Source organism: Schistosoma haematobium, chromosome ZW (genome assembly GCF_000699445.3).
Source record: "Schistosoma haematobium chromosome ZW, whole genome shotgun sequence".
Classification (NCBI taxonomy): Eukaryota; Metazoa; Platyhelminthes; class Trematoda; order Strigeidida; family Schistosomatidae; genus Schistosoma; species Schistosoma haematobium.
Window position 1 is genome coordinate 69,790,591 of NC_067195.1, and position 21,960 is coordinate 69,812,550.

At 37.0% G+C, this 21,960-nt stretch overlaps 1 protein-coding gene across 1 annotated transcript in view; it reads right to left on the reverse strand.

The window, feature by feature from the left end:
- Positions 1-198: 198 nt before the first annotated feature.
- The window catches only part of MS3_00004267 (uncharacterized protein), a 41,757-nt gene continuing 19,995 nt past the window's right edge, over positions 199-21,960 (reverse strand). Inside the window, exons 5-8 of the mRNA XM_051212174.1 lie at positions 21,495-21,782; positions 8,141-8,658; positions 1,751-6,426; positions 199-361 (exon numbers count right to left, since the gene is read on the reverse strand). Of these exons, the coding sequence (XP_051072327.1) occupies positions 6,217-6,426; positions 8,141-8,658; positions 21,495-21,782 (1,016 nt within the window). The 3' untranslated portion in view covers positions 199-361; positions 1,751-6,216. The remainder of the gene's footprint in view (positions 362-1,750; positions 6,427-8,140; positions 8,659-21,494; positions 21,783-21,960) is intronic.

Genomic DNA, 21,960 nt, shown 5'->3' on the forward strand with positions numbered 1-21,960 from the left:
GACAGGGAGTGTATACACCGACGCCATTGTGATCGATTCTGAGCCATGTCACCAAGAGTCTTCAACCATTGGTTACGACAGTCACGCGGACCCCAACCAAGTAGTTTGCATCTACCAACATGGCTCAGACTAGAAGTTAGTGACTTCAACACTGATGCCACGTTTTGGTTTGGCCGCCCCTAACTTTCTTCCAACCATCCCTAACACCGGTCAGTTTTCAGGCATACGTAACACGTGGCCCAACCATCTCAGTCGATGAAGATTTACAACATCATCAATTGATTCACCATCGTTCCCTAATGCTACGCGTCTAACTTCACTATTACTTACCCGGTGATCCTAGCAGATGCGAGCAATATTTCTAAGACATCTGTGGTCAAATACTAGTAGCTTACGAGTATTTTCTACTCTTAATGGCCATCTTTCGCTGCCGCAAATTAAAACAGAACAGACTGCCGCGCAGTATACTCGTCCTTTTATTGATGAACGGATATCTCGCTTTCATCATAGGTGACGTAAGTTGGCAAAAGCCAAACGAGCTTTTCGAATCCGTGCTGAGATTTCGTCAGACACCAACCCACTAGGGAGAGTTTAAAAAATGAGAAATTTTCTGGTATGATGTATTCCATATTATCGCAGATAACCCGTCATCAACAAGCGAAACTGATTTCAAATGTCCGGTTGTCCGCTTTAGGTATATATTCGAAAGGATCCTGAGATCCAGGCATCCAACAACCTGGGGTCAAGTGTGAGAAATCTTTGAATTTTTGCTGAAGTTTGTCATTAAAATACTTATTCCTAGATCACTTGATAGCGTTATATGGTGTGATAAAGTAAATTGGATAAGAAAAACCCATTATCAGTTTGTGGTGTACGTGTTGTTTTTTTACAAGACGAAGTCGGAGGGCCGTGGTTAGATAGTAAAAAGGTAATTAGGTGTTATGTTGAGAACCTCATAGACCAACGTTTACTGGCCGTAAAGCAAGGTTTTTAATGAGTTACGATCTCAAAAATTATACTAATACCTTACCCAAGATAGTGTTACCGATGGTTGAATGATGAACAGCTGTGTGTCGTAGTACCAACGATCACCATCTTCAGTGATCTCTAACAGATTATTAATATCTTAACATGACTTTAACTATGATTAATTACGAAAAGCTAAAAATTCCAACCAACAGCAAAATTGATCGCAAATACAAATTTACACAGAATTTTGATATATACAAAAGACTTCAAATAAAGTGAATTGGTGTTTTATAATAGAGAAAATGTTAACAAGCTAGAAATTACACACTAACATTAAAACGGTTCCAAAATGTGATGATAAACATTTAATGAGTTACGTAAAATAACAAAATTTCATCATAATGAAACAGAATATCGAAGTGACACTAAGAAGCGAACAAGGGAACCCAAGGAATTAAACATGTTCACCAGCATTGCTTGCAGAGGTGGCTGAAACTATGAACTCTCTACCACTGCATGTTTCCGACTTGTCGTCAGTATGATTTTAGGAATTAAGCATTTCAGTTGTGTTAACATTTGAATTTAAGTCAATAAATGTTCTGAAACTTGTAATGTTGAATAAACCCATTCTACTTATTTATATCATACATTGTTCTTTTATACGAAGATACTGACGGGTTTGCAATTTTCATTCGTCCAATGAAGCAATCATTAATCTCTTTCTCGTTGTGAAGTAAGGCGCTTAGTTGCCGAAAGCTGGTTCATGCGTATATCAGTTTACCATAGACTTCTGCGTACTTAAACACTTGTTACTCCTACCTTTGCAAAACGTTCTTTACTACTTTTACGGCTGCGAAACGTGGCAATTAAGAGTAGAAAATACTCGTAAGCTACTAGTATTTGACCACAGATGTCTTAGAAATATTGCTCGCATCTGCTAGGATCACCGGGTAAGTAATAGTGAAGTTAGACGCGTAGCATTAGGGAACGATGGTGAATCAATTGATGATGTTGTAAATCTTCATCGACTGAGATGGTTGGGCCACGTGTTACGTATGCCTGAAAACTGACCGGTGTTAGGGATGGTTGGAAGAAAGTTAGGGGCGGCCAAACCAAAACGTGGCATCAGTGTTGAAGTCACTAACTTCTGTTTTGAGCCATGTTGGTAGATGCAAACTACTTGGTTGGGGTCCGCGTGACTGTCGTAACCAATGGTTGGAGACTGTGTGACATAGCTAAAAATCTATCACTGGAGTGAGTGTATACCATGAGATTAAAATTACTTTCGTTATAACTTTCGGTTTTCGTCTACACAAATGGATGTTAATTTACCTTAGACGAATATCTACATTAGACCCCCTCCCAGTGTCCATTTTACAGGACTTCAACAAAACTCAGACCAAGAACATGTGATTAGCCTGATTAGAACGTCAGTATATTCCCACATCAAAGGCTGACAACAATAATAATAAGGGTGAAGAATATATAACTCACCAAATACCTTTCAGACTGTCTACAAGTCTGACTAAGCAAATAACTAATCATTCCCACACACCAACTTTATGCCGTTCTTTCTACGAACTAATTCTTTCACCCTGTATTTCCTTATACACAGTCTTTTATATACTACCATTGAAGTAACTACATCTATAAATTTGATGTTCATCTTGTGCTAATGAGGTGTGGCAGCTTGGACCGATGCATATATGTACCTGGTCCTGCGTTATAGCTAACTGACTGACCTTTGCAAAAAATTAATGGATACTAGGAGGAATATTTATTTATAGAAAGTGAGGCTAATTTTGGATCGCACCAATCTAAACGTACAGTCCATCAATTCGCACGGAAAAATCAAGGGTATCCAGGATGTTTGCCTAAACTATGGAGTCCGTTACACTACAGAACCCTGCACTTTGTCGTTTATAATCTGTCAACTTAAGCGCCTTATGTGTAGTTAGAAAAGACACTATAGAAACGTCTACAGATTATCGGAAAATAAAAGTAAAACAGTCACTACTAAATTTATAAGCTTTATTACTTTCGCCAAGTGAACTACAGGTACGCCTTTAACTATACTTCATTTAATTCACTTGATATTGTTTTACTTGAAATAAGAGACTGATCAATTTCAGTCCTAAAACATCAATGGGAAGATTCAAGTAAAACAATATCAAGTGAATTAAACTTCACCCCATTGCACAACCAAGTGGCTGTCAGGACTCAGTAGCTAAGTGGATAACGCGATGGCGTTTGAAGCGAACGGTGCTGAGTTCGAGTCCCAGAGTGAACATCAACTCTGAGATGCAGGTACATCCAGCTGACGAGTCCCAAACAGGACAAAACGCGCGTCCTGGATTCCACTGCTAGCCACTATCCATCTTTGCTTATAATTCATTTAGGTTGATATGTTCTATGGGAAAACTAACAGCATATAATGAATGCTAGGATCTCAATAAATAAACCCCATGTCATTAAAACCTAACAATGCAAAACATATTTGGAGGACTGAAGTGTTCATGAGGACTTCGGTCGTTTTGGTAGGTATAAATGGATGGTTCATAAAAAACTATCAACAAAATATAGTCTCAAGACTTCATCAAACCATACAAAATTACTAAAGGTCCTGGAATAAAAGCGTCACTCTCCACCAAATGTTCGAGCACTGTCATACTTCCTAAAAACCAACAAATGTTGGGTTTGTTGATATCAAGGTTGCTCTTGATTTTTTTTTTTGTTGAAGAGGCTTTTTTGACCTCTTAAAGGGTTTGCATATAGAGGACATACAGTCACGGTCGCCTGACCTCACCACTTCTCAACTTTGCCATCGACTACATTCTGAAAACAACTCTGAGGGAAGTACATGACAGTGGTGTAGAAACGTAACTTGGAAACTTTCGGACCTCCGGTAGGCGAATGACCTTTTTATGCGGTTATACGCAACGTATCTAAGTCATATTTAATAAGCTGTAAGTTAGTGTACGGCATGTACTTTTTAAATGCAAATCACTTTAACAAAACTGGCAGGAACCGATGTTCGTACAATAATGCTGCAGTGATTCATTAGTAGTCGGAAAGTTCGTGAGTGCTGGTTTGAGCATGATGGACGAAATTACTGTACATGCGAAAGGGTATTTTGCGTAGCTGTGCAAAGTTACCAATTATTTCCATGTTTTTCTACAAGCTAAAATTACGCAAAGATTCTAACTATCTAACAAATTTCTCGCAATTTCTTACGATTCTCATGATTTACAGATCCGCTTCAAACACCTATATCTAGTTCATTAACTGATGTGCATCAAAACTTTCTCATCATATTACTCTTCGTAAATTTAGGCCGTTTGTAACTGAGGAGAAGCTTCGAAAGAGAATAAATCGATTCTACCCAGGAAATCTTGTTATTTATTTTAGTTTTATTCTTTTGATTTCATTTCAGAATATTATCTATTTATTTTTGATATCCAACTGTACCGGAATTTATGCATATTACACAAATGAAATGGTATTTGATGAGTTCCAGTTTGAACTCAAGTCATTGGATAATTTCACTGCTAAACAGCGTGCCAGACTTTAGGAATATCATGAATTTGCCACACCCACACACAGTAAATATGACAGATACTCAACAGTCTAACCTTGAAAATTGTTGTCTTTGAACATAAACACACTTATGCCTCTTATCCTTCGTGAAGCAGAATAGGCCACTCACCAACATTCTCCATCCAACCCGGTCCTGAGCAATCCTTTCCAGCTCTCCAGTTGTTGTTAATCCTTTGCATATCTGATTCCATTTCCCAGCGTAATGTGTTCATTGGCCTTCCTCTTTCCTGCTTCCTTTCAGGATTCCAAGTTAAGGCTTGCCTAGTGATACAGCTTGATGATTTCAATAATGTATGTCATACCCACTTCTAGCGTCTTTTCATAATTTCCTTTTCAGCTGAAGCTGGTTTGTTCTCTCCCACAGTAGGCTGCTGCTGATGCTTTCCGGTCAACAAACATTGAGTATCTTACATAGACAATTGTTTCTAAATACCTGCACCGTTTTGATGATGGTTGTAGTAGTTTTCCAAGTTTCAGCTCCGTACAGTAGGACAGTCTTGACGTTCGTATTGTAGATTCTGACTTTGATATTGGTTGACAGTTGTTTAGAGTTCCACATGTTCCTCAATTGTTGAAATGCTGGCTTTGCTTTGCCAACCCGTGCCTTCACGTCTGCATCGGATCCTCCTTGTTCATCGATGATGCTGTCCAGGTACGTGAAAGTTTCCACCTCTCCCAGAGTTTCTCCATCAAGTGTGATTGGGTTGATGCTTTCCGTGTTGTATTTCAGGATCTTGCTTTTTCCCTTGTGTATACTGAGGCCTACTGATGCAGGGGCTGCTGCTACACTCGTTGTCTTCATTTGTTCATAAACATCAACATAGCATTGTTTCAATTTATTTTTTATTGTTTAATTGAATCTTTCCATCGATGTTTAGGACTGCAATTGATCAGCCAATTATTGGCACATGTGTATCCTGTACGAATACAAAATTGAATTGAAAACTCAACCCATTTCACAAGCTAGTGGCTATCAGAGCTCAGTAGTAAAGTGGATAAGACGATGGCGCTTGAAGGGAACGGTGCTGAGTTTGAGTCCTGAACGATCATCAACTCTGAAATGCAGGTACATTCAACTGACGGGTCCGAAGTAGGAAGGAACGCGCGTCCTGGATCCCACTGCTAGCCACCATCCACCTTTGCTTACAACATTGTTCGTTATATATCAATTCTTCATTCAACTTGTGAATAGATATTATCATAAGTAGCTCATGTTTCCTTACTATGCTTACTGGACAATTGTTTGTTTGCGGCTACCTACTTTCACCTCTGAAATTTATCTTTAAATCATTGCCTGAATTTCATACAAAACCTGTAGCTAATTTTCAGAATGACCGTCAAATCTTTTCGTGAACAAAATTCAACAGCTAACATGTTGACCAATAAATTTACTGCTTTGTAGTTGCAAAATCAAGCAATGTATAAGTGAAGCCCTGAAAAATGACAAATCGTCACAGATAAACAGTATATAATTACGAAAATATTATAAGATACCTACAATAAATTAGTATTCATAAATACACAGAAATTAGTCTTTAAAAATACTAGCTAAGTAATCAACAATAATGTATTTTTGCCATTTCTGAAATATGATCTATACATAAATATGTTGAAGTATGAAAGACATTATTACATGAGTTTCAATAAAAATTACACTTGAAGACAAGGTAGTTTATTTTTAAATAGCTGAAAATAAACAACTAATATGAAGCCTAAAATTGCACCGAGTGCTGCTCCGAATTGTGTAGATAACCCAGCTAATCTGAGTCGCGTTGGTCTATGGGAATGGCTAGACAAACTCATCCATATCCATGTGCGCAAACTGGCAAATAAACAGCGTATCGCAATCCAAGCCAGGATCTATAGGATTTAGAAGACAATAAATAATCTAGTGTAAAAATCACTTATGTATTACAGTATTTTGCACGTTTGATCAAATTATAGGAACAATCCTTAGTTATTTGATAGCTTAGTGTTCACGACCAAGTGATGTCCCGTATCACCAAGCATCCCTAACTACATTGATAATGGAACAGATACTCTAACCAGTAATATTACAGAGAGTCAGGCAGTTAAGCATTGATCAAAGTGGCCCCACTTCAAACAGTATAGATAAGTTAAGCAAACGGGTTAAGATGATAATAGCGGTAGCAATAATAAACTAGAAAAAAACAAATTAATAATATATATGCTCAGAACTTACGAGTAGATCAGTTATTAACATAATTGCACTGATACTAAAAAGTTCTTAATAATTTTAACCCTAGTCTCAAAAGTAGATTTCCGGAATCTCAAGAACTCTAATAACAAAACCAACAGTTCTTTGTACAGTTCCTGTAGATTAATATAACGTTTTCATCCGAACACCCTGAGGTTCAATTCTTCCTATTTGAACTAGTATACCAAGGTGACTTGACATACATTTAATTACCTCAAACTTCCATTAATCGCACTGTCACCATCATCACATAGTCAAGCTTTCTTTTATCTTCTTGACATTTCGAAAAACGACTTTTGTCTTACAGTCAATCATTAAAACAGGCCATTTAGATGAATTAGAACAACAATTTCATGGTCCAACACCAACAATCAATATGCATACATGGATGTATTGATTGACAGGTAAGATAAAAAAGAATTAACCACCCATTGCAAAAAGTCCTATTGTACGTTAAAATTCACCAAAAAACTCGATGCATCATAAAATGTATTTCCGTTTGATATTAAATTGGTCGTGACATTAACAGAAATGAGCTACGTTCAATCATGGATAGAGAATGAGTATACGAAAAAATAAGGTCGCATAATATAGTGATCAAATAAATGGTAAAATATTGTTTTGTACTAAGCAAGCATAGACATTTATCGAAATTTTTAAGTACAAGTGGTATTTGTTGGTTATTAGGAATGAAATTATATTTGCAGAAATCTAAGTGATTGAAACAGAGTAGTTCGGACCAGCGATGCGTTTCTTAGATAACATCTTCACATCAAAAAGATTCAATACTTCACTTCTACCTAAAGTTTGAGCTGATTAGATTGTTCAGAATAAAAAGGAAAGCTCCACGACCAAACCATTCAGCTCAGAGAACGAAACTCCAACAAAAAGATTCGATATATGAAGATGACTAGTTAATTATTTGGTACAGATTTATCTTTGTGATTATATTTATCATTAAGCGAAGAAATTATTTGGATTCAATCACTGAGATCTTAATAAATATGATTAGATTTCTAGTCTTTTCTACAAATAAAGTAAATGAACCCACTCACCAGGTATTTTAGTAGAAGTCACACTAAGTATGACGGGTTAATGCTGCTATCCGGTTGCCTAAACTGATATAGGTGGAACGAGATTTTTCAATAATCTAGATATTTAATTTCTATCCATTTTTCACAATTGGGGATAAAAATCAAATCTACATATAACTCGTATTTCATCAGGTTGTAATTACACTAGGTGTTGATAAAGAACTAACACATTTTTATTGACTATGACTGGGAAGCCTTATAATTTGAAAATAATTCATTAAAATAAACAGAAAAAAAAGAATAAAACCAAGACGTAACGTACAGCACTGGCAGAACCGAAACCACCCAAATATGGTGGATTGGGACTTGAACTCGCCAAATATATAACGTAAGCAACAGGTATCAAAGAGATGAGTGAAATACTAATCCATTTATTTTGAAGTGAACGCGTATATGCATTATGCATAATTATGTCAGGTTTTTGTATGTAACAAATTTGATTCTGTTCATTTAATTCATGGTTCATAGTTTGCAAATTTTCGAATGTTGATTCATCAGTACTATCTATTTCCCTAGAATAATGATTGACAAGAAATGTAGTTAACACTGTCATTGCAGCAGAGAATGATCCTGACAGTGTAACTGCTAAATGATATGTAAGCGAGCCATACGCAGCACATGAATAAGATTGTATGGCTGGTAGAAATCCATAATTTGATGCACTAATGTAAATGATAAGTAAACATGATAAAAATGTGTTTGGTCCAAGCTGTTTTGTAATATTAACATCATTATGAGACTGTACAGCTTGTTCATTATGATTCAACACAGAAACATCAACTAGAAAAATAGGCAAAAGGGGATTTAAAAGAGGATTACTGAACTTAACTTTATAGTTTATTGTCCAATGTTTAAAAGAGAAAACTAAGATATTTTCTTCCCATTAAAAATATGAATTTACGTTGTTATTGTAATAACTCAACCTGCAAGTGAACGGTTAGCAACTTAAGCTGTGATATAATATGGCAAACAGTATGGAGATATAACTTTTGGGGCTACAATATGTAGGATTATTATTTATATATTCATCGTTAAATTAGCAGACGCTTAGATTGTTTTATATTTATATTTTGATATTACTAAGCTTTCGTTTGACCCATAGGTCATTGTCATATATATCTTATTTCAGATTTATCGTTAATTGCTCAATTCCCCAGTATTATGGTTTTTTACGACTTATGACTAGACTAAGTGAATACTGTAATTTCCCAAATATGTTGCTGTGTATTTAGGTATTTCAGGCACGTTATTGTATAAGCTTCGAGTCAGTACTGAATAAAATAAAGAACTAATCGGCTACCTATCTGTCTTCTAATTGGAAACTGAGTTAAAAGGAGCTCAAGGACCGATAAGCATGGGAAAACTAAAATTTATGGACGACTTCTGAGCAACACTAAAATCACCTTTAGAAACTTCAAACACTTACTAGGTTCGAAAGGGAGTTGTGAATCAATGTGAGGGACTAGGACTGATATTTGACCATAGCAGCGAATGAATTTCGTGCTACAACTCAGGAGGTGCTATTTGAGATCTGGTTGGTTCATCCATAAATCATAGTTCTACCATAAGAATGAAGGTCTTGGTTGTTGTTATTGGTCACTGTATCGGTTGCTAAATAGAAGGTCACTGGTCCTACTGACAGTATAAACAAACTAATCGATAGTTGGACTAAAGAAAGATCATACAACTGTTCCTATAATTACGGCATGACGACAAGGAAAGTATAACAATCCAAGCAATCCGTTTCTCTCATTTCAATGTTGTATTAGTCTGGTACCTATATGGTTGATAATATCTTATAACCATTTTCTATTTCCCCAGGACCTCTAACAATTGAACACAAAACGGAAGAAAATAGGGGACAAGTATGAAAAAAAGCTTTAGTTCCATGGTAGGTTAATGTAAAAAAGCACGAATATTTATGGGTTCATGGATGACCTTGATATTTTGAAAGCTTCTGAAATAAAATTAGTAACAAAATAGGTAATTATTCAACCAAAATATGACATAATCGATGGTTTTTCTAGAGGTTTGCAGGAAATTTCTATTCGTTGCTTGTTTTAATAAAACATTTTCAGTCTTCCCCTAGCTTCTAAAGGCACTACCGATGACTTCTCGAGGAATCTCAACACAAGTGTTTCAGGTCTTTATAGAAACCATGGTAATCAGTACTAAACGTTACCTAACACGCTTTCATACCAATCATTTAATGATAAAAAAAATTACATGAATATTGCTTGAGGTTGACTGAACAGGCGAAAATGAGTTTCAGGGACAACATCAAACAGATGAAAATCACGTGGAATAGGTAGAAATAAATTCATTACCGAATATTACTACTATTGTAAATACATATATCTTATTTGAATGTCTTGCAGGTGAACTAAGCCTTTAAGAATCACATGTTTTAATTTCACATATTAACGCACATTCACGTTATAAGTGGAATAATGGCCTTGTAATTCTTCCCGCGAAACGTGAAAAGGGCAACATGTAGCGTACTTTTTGTGCAAGTCACAATCATGTGATAGAACACCTCAAGTCGTATGTCAAATGTGTATTTCCAAACACCCACATACAAAGGCACTGTGAGATATGAGAGTGGAAAAAACAACAATAACGAACAGATTACTGTAAGGTCTTGCAATAATAATAATAATAATAATAATAATAATAATAATAATAATAATAATAATAATAATAATAATAATAATAATAATAATAATAATAATAATAATAATAATAATAATAATAATAATAATAATAATAATAATAATAATAATAATAATAATAATAATAATAATAATAATAATAATAATAATAATAATAATAATAATAATAATAATAATAATAATAATAATAATAATAATAATAATAATAATAATAATAATAATAATAATAATAATAATAATAATAATAATAATAATAATAATAATAATAATAATAATAATAATAATAATAATAATAATAATAATAATAATAATAATAATAATAATAATAATAATAATAATAATAATAATAATAATAATAAAAATAATAATAATAATAATAATAATAATAATAATAATAATAATAATAATAATAATAATAATAATAATAATAATAATAATAATAATAATAATAATAATAATAATAATAATAATAATAATAATAATAATAATAATAATAATAATAATAATAATAATAATAATAATAATAATAATAATAATAATAATAATAATAATAATAATAATAATAATAATAATAATAATAATAATAATAATAATAATAATAATAATAATAATAATAATAATAATAATAATAATAATAATAATAATAATAATAATAATAATAATAATAATAATAATAATAATAATAATAATAATAATAATAATAGTTATAGTAATAATGGAGGAAACGGAAAGGTACAATCAGAAGAAATCTTCCAGTTAAGGAAGATACAACCACTTTTTATGAAGAAAGTAAAAGAAGGTTACACCAGGATACCACTGGCTTCTATTCTGAACCACATCTGACAACGTCTCTAGCCACTGTGTTGCACCATCTTTCGGATCATAACCAGAGAGTTGTGAAACTACTTTTCTTGCTTCAATTAACAGTTAAATGATTCAAATTATTATTATTATTATTATTATTTACTACATCATTATTCATCCTCTTTTATTCCTACTCCGTCTATACTTACTTTCTCGACTTATACAGCAGCTCGTCTATGGTAGAAATTCGACTCTATCTAAACGTTCTCGAGTCACTGTCCGGTTGAAAATTGTATGTTACCACTGAATATGAGTACTGAAGCAGTTTTTCTGAAACCACGTGCACCATTCAAACTGGCTGCCTTCAACGTTCGCACACTTATGCAGGTCGGACAACAGATAGGGCTGGTTATGTTGTTGGAAAGTCTTAATATTGATGTTTGTTGTCTATCCAAGACTCGTATTCCAGACTGTGGTGAAGTACTACAAATTCGCTCTCGATCTGTCGCTTCGAAAAGCTTGTTTTACGTGCGATTATCCGAGGATCCTGTGGCATCTTCGTCTGGTCTTGCTGACGTTGGTGTCGCACTGAGCGCTAGAGCTGAGGCAGCTCTAATCGAATGGATCCCCATTAACAATCGGCTGGTTATGTGCTGTTAGATTCTGAGCCATATCCGATAACGTCTCTAGCCACTGTATCTCACCGTTTCTAGGACCCCAACCAGGGAGTCATGAAGGACGAACACAATCCAGCCCTCTGCAACTTCCTTTCATACCACGACACCACGTCATACACTGAATACCTCTCCGCTTCTTTCAACCAGTCCCAGAGTCAGCAAATAATGCACGACGTGGAATTCTCTGGGACGACATTCGGAGAACATGTCTAAGCCACCGAAGTCGGTGTTTCAAGATGGTGATACCAATTGAATTATCATCTCTGTGCCCGAACGCACAATGCCGAACCTCTGCATTACGAACATGATGTTGCAAATGGATGTCAGCAATCCTTCGGAGACAACGATGATCGAACACACAGAGTCGTCTAACATCCTCAACTCGGAGAGACCAGGTTTCACAAGCATAGAGCAAAACTGCTCTCACCGACGCGTTGTAGATCCGACCTTTACAGCCAGACTAACATCACGAAGGCGCCAAAGATGGCCAAGATTGGCATAAGCCGCTCTGGCTTCCACCATATGTGCATTGATCTCATCAATCACGTCACCATCAGCACTTATGCAGCTACCCAGATACACGAACGTCTCAACTACGTCTATCTGCTCACCATCCAGGGTGAGTACAGGATTGGAATCCTGCCAGTCTTGTAGAAGTACTTTGCACTTCGAAGGTGCAAAGCACATAACATACCTACGGACACTGATTGTCAACTGATTAAGTGCGGATTGCATGGCTAGGGCATTATCGCACAGTAAGACAATATCATCCGCATACTCAAGGTCGAGAAGTCTTTCTCCGGGCAACAGATCCACACCACCATTACTTACAGCCATCAGAGCTGTTTCCAGAATCTCATCGATGACAAAGTTGAAGAGGAATGGTGAGATTGGGCAACCCTGTCTAACCCCACTGCTTGAATGGAACAATGGAGAAAGGTGATTGTATGCCCTCACTCTGCATGAGGTGTTTGTATATAGGGCTTTTAGGATGTTAATAAACTTCTCAGGCACACCCTTCTTCAATAGACAATCCCAGAGAACAGTCCTGTCCAACGAATCGAAAGCAGCCCTAATGTCAAGAAACACTACGATTGTTGGCCTTTGATAAGTATGACGGTGTTCTAACATTTGGCGGAGGGTGAAGACATGATCAATACATCCTCGACCAGAACGAAACCCAGCCTGCTCCTCGCGAGTCAATCTTTCTCGGGTTTTGAACAACCTACAAAGTATGACGGAAGCCAATAGCTTGGACGCAATCGGAAGTAGACTTATCCCCCGATAGTTGCTACAGGAACGACGTGAACCCTTTTAAAGATAGGGACAACTATCGACTCATTCCATGACGTCGGTACAGTCTCTAGCTCCCAGACCCTTGTAAACAACACAGTCAGTTCCTTAGTGAGAAAGTCACGTGATTGGCATCCCGTCATCCTCACAGTTTGTTTCGCTCATACCACACTTCTTGCTGCCAGTGGCTCGGATGAGTTGGAAGAGCTTCCGGTAATTACCAGATGCAGCTGCTGCTTCCAGCTCATTAGCACGCATCGACCACCAGGCTTCTCGGTCCTTACGCAAGCTTTGCCCAATTTCCTTACGTAACATCCTTCGTTTATGGTCACACTCACGGTCACCCAGAGTAGACCGACGGGCTTCAATGAGTTGTAAGGAACCAGAAGAAACCCAGTGCTTAAAAGCGGGACGTTTCGCAAGCCCACAACTGACTGTACCCGCCATTTTCATGGCGTCATGCAATTGCAACCAATGCTCATCTATACTTTTCGGTGGAGTGGTAGCTAGCCTAGAGGCTAGCTCGGTTCGATACTTACTTGCAACAGAAGTCGCAACCAGCTTGCTAATATCAATCCGTTGATGGCGGCCACTTCGTTGTCCACTGAAAAGTAAGGTAAGATTTGCGCAGACCAAGGTATGGTCAGAGTCCAGATAGGTACTACAAAAGGAGCGGCAGTCTTGTACACAACCACGCCAGCGGTAGCTGATCACGATGTGACCAATCTGAGTCCAGGCTTCGGATGCAGAGGGAGGACGCCAGCTGGCACATCGGCGATGACTGTGCCGAAAGTTAGTGCTAGCCAGAAACAGGTTGTGGTCTGTGCATAGTTGCAGTAGACGGTCTCCGTTATCTGTCCTGCGACCAACAAGTCCCCATCGGCCACCTAGACGACTCTCTTCTGTGCCTAGACGCCCCATCTGAGCATTCAAGTCTCCGGCTAGTACTACAACATCTGTCGAACGCACTTTCTGGAGAAGAACAGATAACTGGTGGTAAAATTCATCCTCGATTGCATCCCGGCTGCAATCTGTTGGGGCATAGGCGGAGATGACGAAAAGACATCGTTTCTCACTTTGATGGAACTTTCTAATCTAACAGCACATAAACAACCGACTGGTAATGGGGATCCATTCGATTAGTGCTGCCTCAGCTCTAGCGCTCAGTGCGACACCAACGTCAGCAAGACCAGACGAAGATGCCACAGGATCCTCGGATAATCGCACGTAAAACAAGCTTTTCGAAGCGACAGATCGAGAGCGAATTTGTAGTACTTCACCACAGTCTGGAATACGAGTCTTGGATAGACAACAAACATCAATATTAAGACTTTCCAACAACATAACCAGCCCTATCTGTTGTCCGACCTGCATAAGTGTGCGAACGTTGAAGGTAGCTAGTTTGAATGGTGCACGTGGTTTCAGAAAAACTGCTTCAGTACTCATATTCGGTGGTAACATACAATTTTCAACCGGACAGTGACTCGAGAACGTTTAGATAGAGTCGAATTTCTACCATAGACGAGCTGCTGTATAAGTCGAGAAAGTAAGTATAGACGGAGTAGGAATAAAAGAGGATGAATAATGATGTAGTAAATAGTAATAATAATAATAATAATAATAATAATAATAATAATAATAATAATAATAATAATAATAATAATAATGATAATGATAATGATAATAATAATAATAATAATAATAATAATAATAGTGATGATAATAATTATAATAATAATAATTCGAATCATTTGACTGTTAGTTGAAGCAAGAAAAGTAGTTTCCATAATTGTAGGCAGTTCATCATTTGTGTGTGGGCTGTGATACTGCCCGGGTGCCCAGACCGAAGCAGGTGGTTTTCGTAGGGGGCCCCACACGCCGAGCCTTTGACCTAAAGGTCTGATCCCCAAGGCATGGGAGCATCGTGAGGAGATGCAGTTCCATAGTAGCCGGTGACCAACGATTGATTCACACGCCATTTGTTCCTGCAGGATACCAGAGCCCATGGTTTGTATATAAACTCAGTATGTTTGAAATATTTTATTCATATCGCAGAGGCTGAGATTTGTGTTCTGGACTCAAGAAGTACTGATAAGGACTCTAGACTGCTCGTACGGTTTTATGCGTCATTGGTCCGGTTGATACGTCACTGTTCTCTAATTGGCGGTATCATTACGTTATATAATAATAGGGCGCAATGCCACAAGTAATGGCAGAGAGATTTGGTATCGCAATGTTGATGCAATCTTTTCAAATGATTGTAGGACAAAGACTACCTACAAACGTAGAGGGTAAGTTAACACGTGGCAGTGGAAAATATGATTGTCGTTGAGCGTGTTCATACATAATTTGGTATTTTTATCCCTGTATGTTTATTTTTGTTGTTCGAGTTTACTGGAATATACTTTGTCCCTTTCCGATTCTTGTTTTAATTTATTATACCAGAACTCATCGATTTATGCTTAAGAACATACTTTCAATTCGACAATAAAATCTGCGAATAGATGAATGGAACACCATTGGGATTACCAATATCAGGACTTATTGCAGAGGCAATGATGCAAAGACAAGAAACCTCGATTTTACCAGTGATCAAGCTAAAAATGTGAATTCGTTATGTGGAAGACACATAATTCATCATTAAAAACGACGAACTAGAAAACACCTACAATTTGATCAACAATGTCTTCGTTGACAGGAAATTCACATTGGAAAAGGAATCGAACAATAAACTATCATTCTTGGATGTACTGATCACCGGAACCGAGACTGAAAAGCTGCAGACTTAAGTATATCAGAAGCAAACCCACACAGATTAAATTCTCAACTACAGTAGTAACAACTCAAGAACTCACAAAATCAACTCCGTACAAATTCTGTCCAAAAGAGTGAGAACATACTGTAACACACTCCAACTCACCAGCAAAAATGAAGTCAAATATAGAAGCCGACAAAAAAATCACCCTACCATATATAAAAGACAGATTAGAAATTACGATATTATGGAAGCCCTTTAAAATAGATGAGGTACACAAGTCAGTGAAATCATTTAAATCAATTCACATGCAAAATGCGCGATGAAAGATCAGAAGAAATACCCAACATTATTTACAAGATGAGCTGTCCAAATTATGAGAAAAACTACATCGCTTGCACAAATATCAACTAGCGGTCAAATGCCATGATATATCTTCGTTTATATCAATGGATGTGGACAGCTGTGGACATACACTCGACTAGAAAAAAATGTTGAAAACTAGGATAGATGAGATATTAAGAACACCAGGGAATTTTTAGAAGCTTGGGACTCAAGTTAATTAGAAATTAACAAACATATCGAAATCGATTTATCGACCAATCGGAAAAATCATGAACAGATATAAAATCAAGAATCAGATCGAAGGGAGATATAATCAAAATGAAGATGCAGATAACGCCAAGTTGAAAGTCAAAAATAACCAATTAAGATTGAAGTCGATAGAACAACCTGTAGATCATATGTGGATAAATTCGAATATTTTACTTCTACCTGAAGTTTTTGCTGTTGTTAAGAAGAAAAATGCAAGCTCTACGACCAAATCATCCATCACAGAGAACGAAAACCCAATAAGATTGTCCACCTAAGCTACAAACCCTTTCCCCCACTTAAAAATTATATGTGCACATACTAGGCATTAGAAGAGCGTAACATTAACAACATAGAACATGATCATTAAAAATTGATGACATGAAATTGTCAATCCATCTGTACATAATGGCCATATGAACGATAACTCTTATTATCATTAATATCGTTATTGATAGTAACAATAATGACAACAATAATATAAATGATAATAATAACAATAATGATAATAATAAATTTCAGTAATCTAGTAGATCTATAGATGTCAATCCACCAACGACGGGAGGAATCAGGATGGCCATCAGACAAATCAAGGGCGGGAAAGCAGCAGGATCCGACAAGGCAAGTTTCCACTCGAGAACTATATTTTCTCCATGAGTGTCTTCGCCAGCATGTTCTACCAACAAGTGTAAGATATAGACCTCCAATCAACTGCCCATTAGGATGGAAAATAGCTGAGCAAAGTGGAAGAAAAATGGTACACCTAATGATAACGGATGCACACTACAGAATCCGCAAATACCAACACGTCATAGAAGACCATAAGATGAAGCTACAAAGGACGCTCACATCAGAACATTTGGAAATCGTGACAACAGCCATCGATATATCATGCAAACGACACAGAGAACAAAGAAGAAACACCTTAAAGAAAAAACTAATCAAGATCTCAAAACCACCCATGGAAGAAAACACAAACAACTACGTGACCAATCTGTCAAAACAACCACTAACAAATACGGAAGAACACCTGCTCCAAAAGGGATTAAACTACAATATAAGTGACGCCTCAAAGCTGGAGTTCTTCGCAGCACTAGAGTCATCACTCAAAACTTCCGGAATCAGTGAAGAAACACAACAGGAAATAAGGCAAACTATAGTACCGATAACTCAACAGGTGAAAGAAAACAACCAACTGACTCCACAAGAACAAAAGGCCTTGAAGGAACTCAGAAATAGAAAGGACATTATCATAATACCAGCGGACAAAGGACGCACCACAGTAATCATGGACAAAGAAGAATACGTCAACAAAGCCGAAGAACTACTCGAAGATAAGAGCACATACAAACTGATGGACACAAATCCCGTCAAAAAATTAGACAACCAAATCTCAAAGACTTTAAACAAGCTAGTCAAAGCAGGAGAAATAATAAAACAAGACCAATGGAGAATGAAATCCAGTGGACCAGTACTCCCTCGATTCTACGGCAGACCCAAAATACACAGACCAAACATTCCACTACGTCCAGTTGTAGCACTACCCGGAACACCAACGTACAATTTGTCAAAAGAAATTTCACCAATACTGAGACATCTAGTAGATTCAGCCAACCACTCCGTCAAATCCCCAACACAATTCCTGGGCCAAATTAAGGATATTCAAATCAACAACGACGAACTCATGATATCATTCGACGTAACAGCACTGTTCACCTCAATTGAACCACAGTTTGCAAAAAAACTATATCCCTGCTGCTCAACAACGACACAAATCTCAATAAATACACGAAGCTTCAAATTCAAAGTCTACTGGAACTCATCGATTCATGCTTAAAAACGTATTTTCAATGCAACAACAAAATCTACGAACAAACGAAAGGGACATCAATGGGATCACCAATATCAGGACTGATCGCAGAGGCAGTGATGCAAAGACTAGAAGCCACTATATTACCAGTGATCAAGCCAAAATTTGGATTCGCTATGTAGACGATACCTTCGTCATCGTCGAAAAGAATGAGCTGGAAAAAACTTACAAACTGATCAACAACGTTTTCAATGACATCAAGTTCACAATGGAACAGGAGTCGAACAACCAACTAGCATTCTTGGATATATTGATTACTAGAACCGACACAGGAAAACTGGAAACTCAAGTATATAGGAAACCGACACATACAGATCAAATCCTCAACTACAACAACAACAAGCCAAGAGCTCACAAAGTCAACTGCATACACAATTTGTTCAAGAGGGCGAGGACACACTGCAGCACGAAAAAATGAAGAGAAATACCTGAAAGACATATTTCAAAAGAACGGCTACCCAATCAACTTCATCAAAAAACACCAACCGCACGCAGCATCAGAACCCAAGTCAAGCACAAAAATCAACAAAAGAATCACCCTACCGTACATACAAGGAATATCAGAAACCACAACGAGACTGCTGAAAACCTTAGGGATAGGTGTGGCACACAAACCGACAAAATCACTACAATCAATCCTATGCAAACCAAAGGAAAACAAATCAAACATCATCTACAAAATAAATTGTACCAACTGCGAAAAACACTACATCGGACAAAGCGGACGCCCCCTCCACCTTCGCCTACATGAACATCAATTAGCAGTCAAACGCCATGATATCTCTTCACTTATATCAATACACGTGGATAACTACGGACACTCATTCGATTGGAAAAATGTAGAAATCTTAGACAGAGGAAACTCCAAAAACACCAGAGAATTTTTAGAAGCTTGGCACTCAGGTCAATCAGCAATCAACAAACATATTGAAATTAATCTAATTTATCAACCAATCAGGAAAATCATGCATAAATATAGGAACAAAAATCAAACCAATGGGAGACAACCAAAACAAAGAAGTAAACAATGATAAATTTAAGGTCAATAAGAACCAATCAACATCGAGGTGCACAGAACAAGCTGTGAAACATATGGAGAAATTCGAACACTTCACTTCTATCTGAAGTTTGTGCTGATGATGTCGTTCAGAAGAACGATGAAAGCTCCACGACCAAACCATCCAGCTGAGAACAAAACTCTACCAAAAAGGATCCGACAATATACCAGCTGAACCACTGAAGTCAGGCATCGAAGTAACTACAAACATGCTTTACCTTCTATTCAAGAAGATTTGGGAGGAGGAACAAGTGCTGATGGACTGGAAAGAACAGCTCATCAAGATTCCGAAGAGAGGCGATCTGAGCAAGTGTGGGAACTACAGAGGCATCACATTACTGTCAGTACCAGTAAACGTTTCAACAGAGTGTTGCTGAACCGGATGAAAGATTCAGTAGACGCCCAACCTCGAGATCACCAGACCATATTCCCCAGGGATCGGTCGTGCACAGACCAAATCGCAACATTACGGATCATCGTTCAACAACCAGTTGAGTGGATATCGACACTATACATCAATTTTATTGACTGTGAGGAGGCGTTTGACAATGTGGATAGGAGGACTTTATAGAAACTCCTTCGACACTATCAGTGATTAACTGATAAGATCGTTAACATGATCTAGAATTCATGGGAGGCACTAAACTGCAAAGTGGTGCATGGAGGACAGTTGACAGATGCATTGGAAGTGAGGACCGGAGTCAGACAAGGTCTCTTACTCTGCTCCTCCCTCTTTCTCCTGGTGGTTGACTGAATTATGAAGACCTCGTTAGCTGAGAGGAAACACGGAATACAATGGACAGCTCGGAATCAATTAGACGATTTGAACTTCTCAGATGATCTGGCCCTCCTATCCCACACACACGAACAAATGCGGATGAAGACAACGAATGTAGCAGCAGCCCCTGCATCAGTAGGCCTCAGTATACACAAGGGAAAAAGCAAGATCCTGAAATACAACACGGAAAGCATCAACCCAATCACACTTGATGGAGAAACTCTGGGAGAGGTGGAAACTTTCACGTACCTGGACAGCATCATCAATGAACAAGGAGGATCCGATGCAGACGTGAAGGCACGGGTTGGCAAAGCAAAGCCAGCATTTCAACAATTGAGGAACATGTGGAACTCTAAACAACTGTCAACCAATATCAAAGTCAGAATCTACAATACGAACGTCAAGACTGTCCTACTGTACGGAGCTGAAACTTGGAAAACTACTACAACCATCATCAAAACGGTGCAGGTATTTAGAAACAATTGTCTATGTAAGATACTCAATGTTTGTTGACCGGAAAGCATCAGCAGCAGCCTACTGTGGGAGAGAACAAACCAGCTTCAGCTGAAAAGGAAATTATGAAAAGACGCTAGAAGTGGGTATGACATACATTATTGAAATCATCAAGCTGTATCACTAGGCAAGCCCTAACTTGGAATCCTGAAAGGAAGCAGGAAAGAGGAAGGCCAATGAACACATTACGCTGGGAAATGGAATCAGATATGCAAAGGATTAACAACAACTGGAGAGCTGGAAAGGATTGCTCAGGACCGGGTTGGATGGAGAATGTTGGTGAGCGGCCTATTCTCCTTCACGAGGAGTAACAGGCGTATGTAAGTAAGTAATCTAGTACATGTCAGTGTACGGTTCTTTGAGTTATATTTCTTGTTAGAAAATAATATTATTTAGCTACATAAACTGAAATTTAAAAGTAGTTCAGTCAGTAACTGTAGAAATTACTAAGAGGTTTGTTTTCTCTACACGATTATCATTATACCCATGCCTTTTCAACATAATAAACTCATGCTTTGTTAATAAGTTTTCACTTTCAGTTCATAAAAATGTCGTCATAAAATCAAATTCATATAATTCCATAAACAAAACAAAATAGAAACATACCATTTTGAATGTTTTCGAAGATATCATTAGAAATATGTTGATCTTCATTTGATTTAAATCTTTCTAGATTATTGTGACTTATGCTATGAATATTTGCATTAGATTCTAATATGAAATTAGTTTTTCGATAATGTTCATGAATAACTTGACCTAAACCAATAGGTGAACAATCCAATAATGTGAATGCAGTTAAAGATAACAACAAAACAATACATAATAGATATATGAATGTACTGACAGAGAAACGTGGTGGTGGATAAAAAGGGACCACATGAAGTGTATCATTAACTGAAGAAGAAAAAAAATAAATTGAAAGAATCATCAACAGTTTAACAGAATTGTTTATTTTATTATTAAGAAAATGTATGCCAATATCTCGATACATATTTGTTAGTATGTTTGTGTTATTTCAATTCAACATATTTTCGCTAAATATAAAAAACATTACACTTGTAGTGTCTAGTAC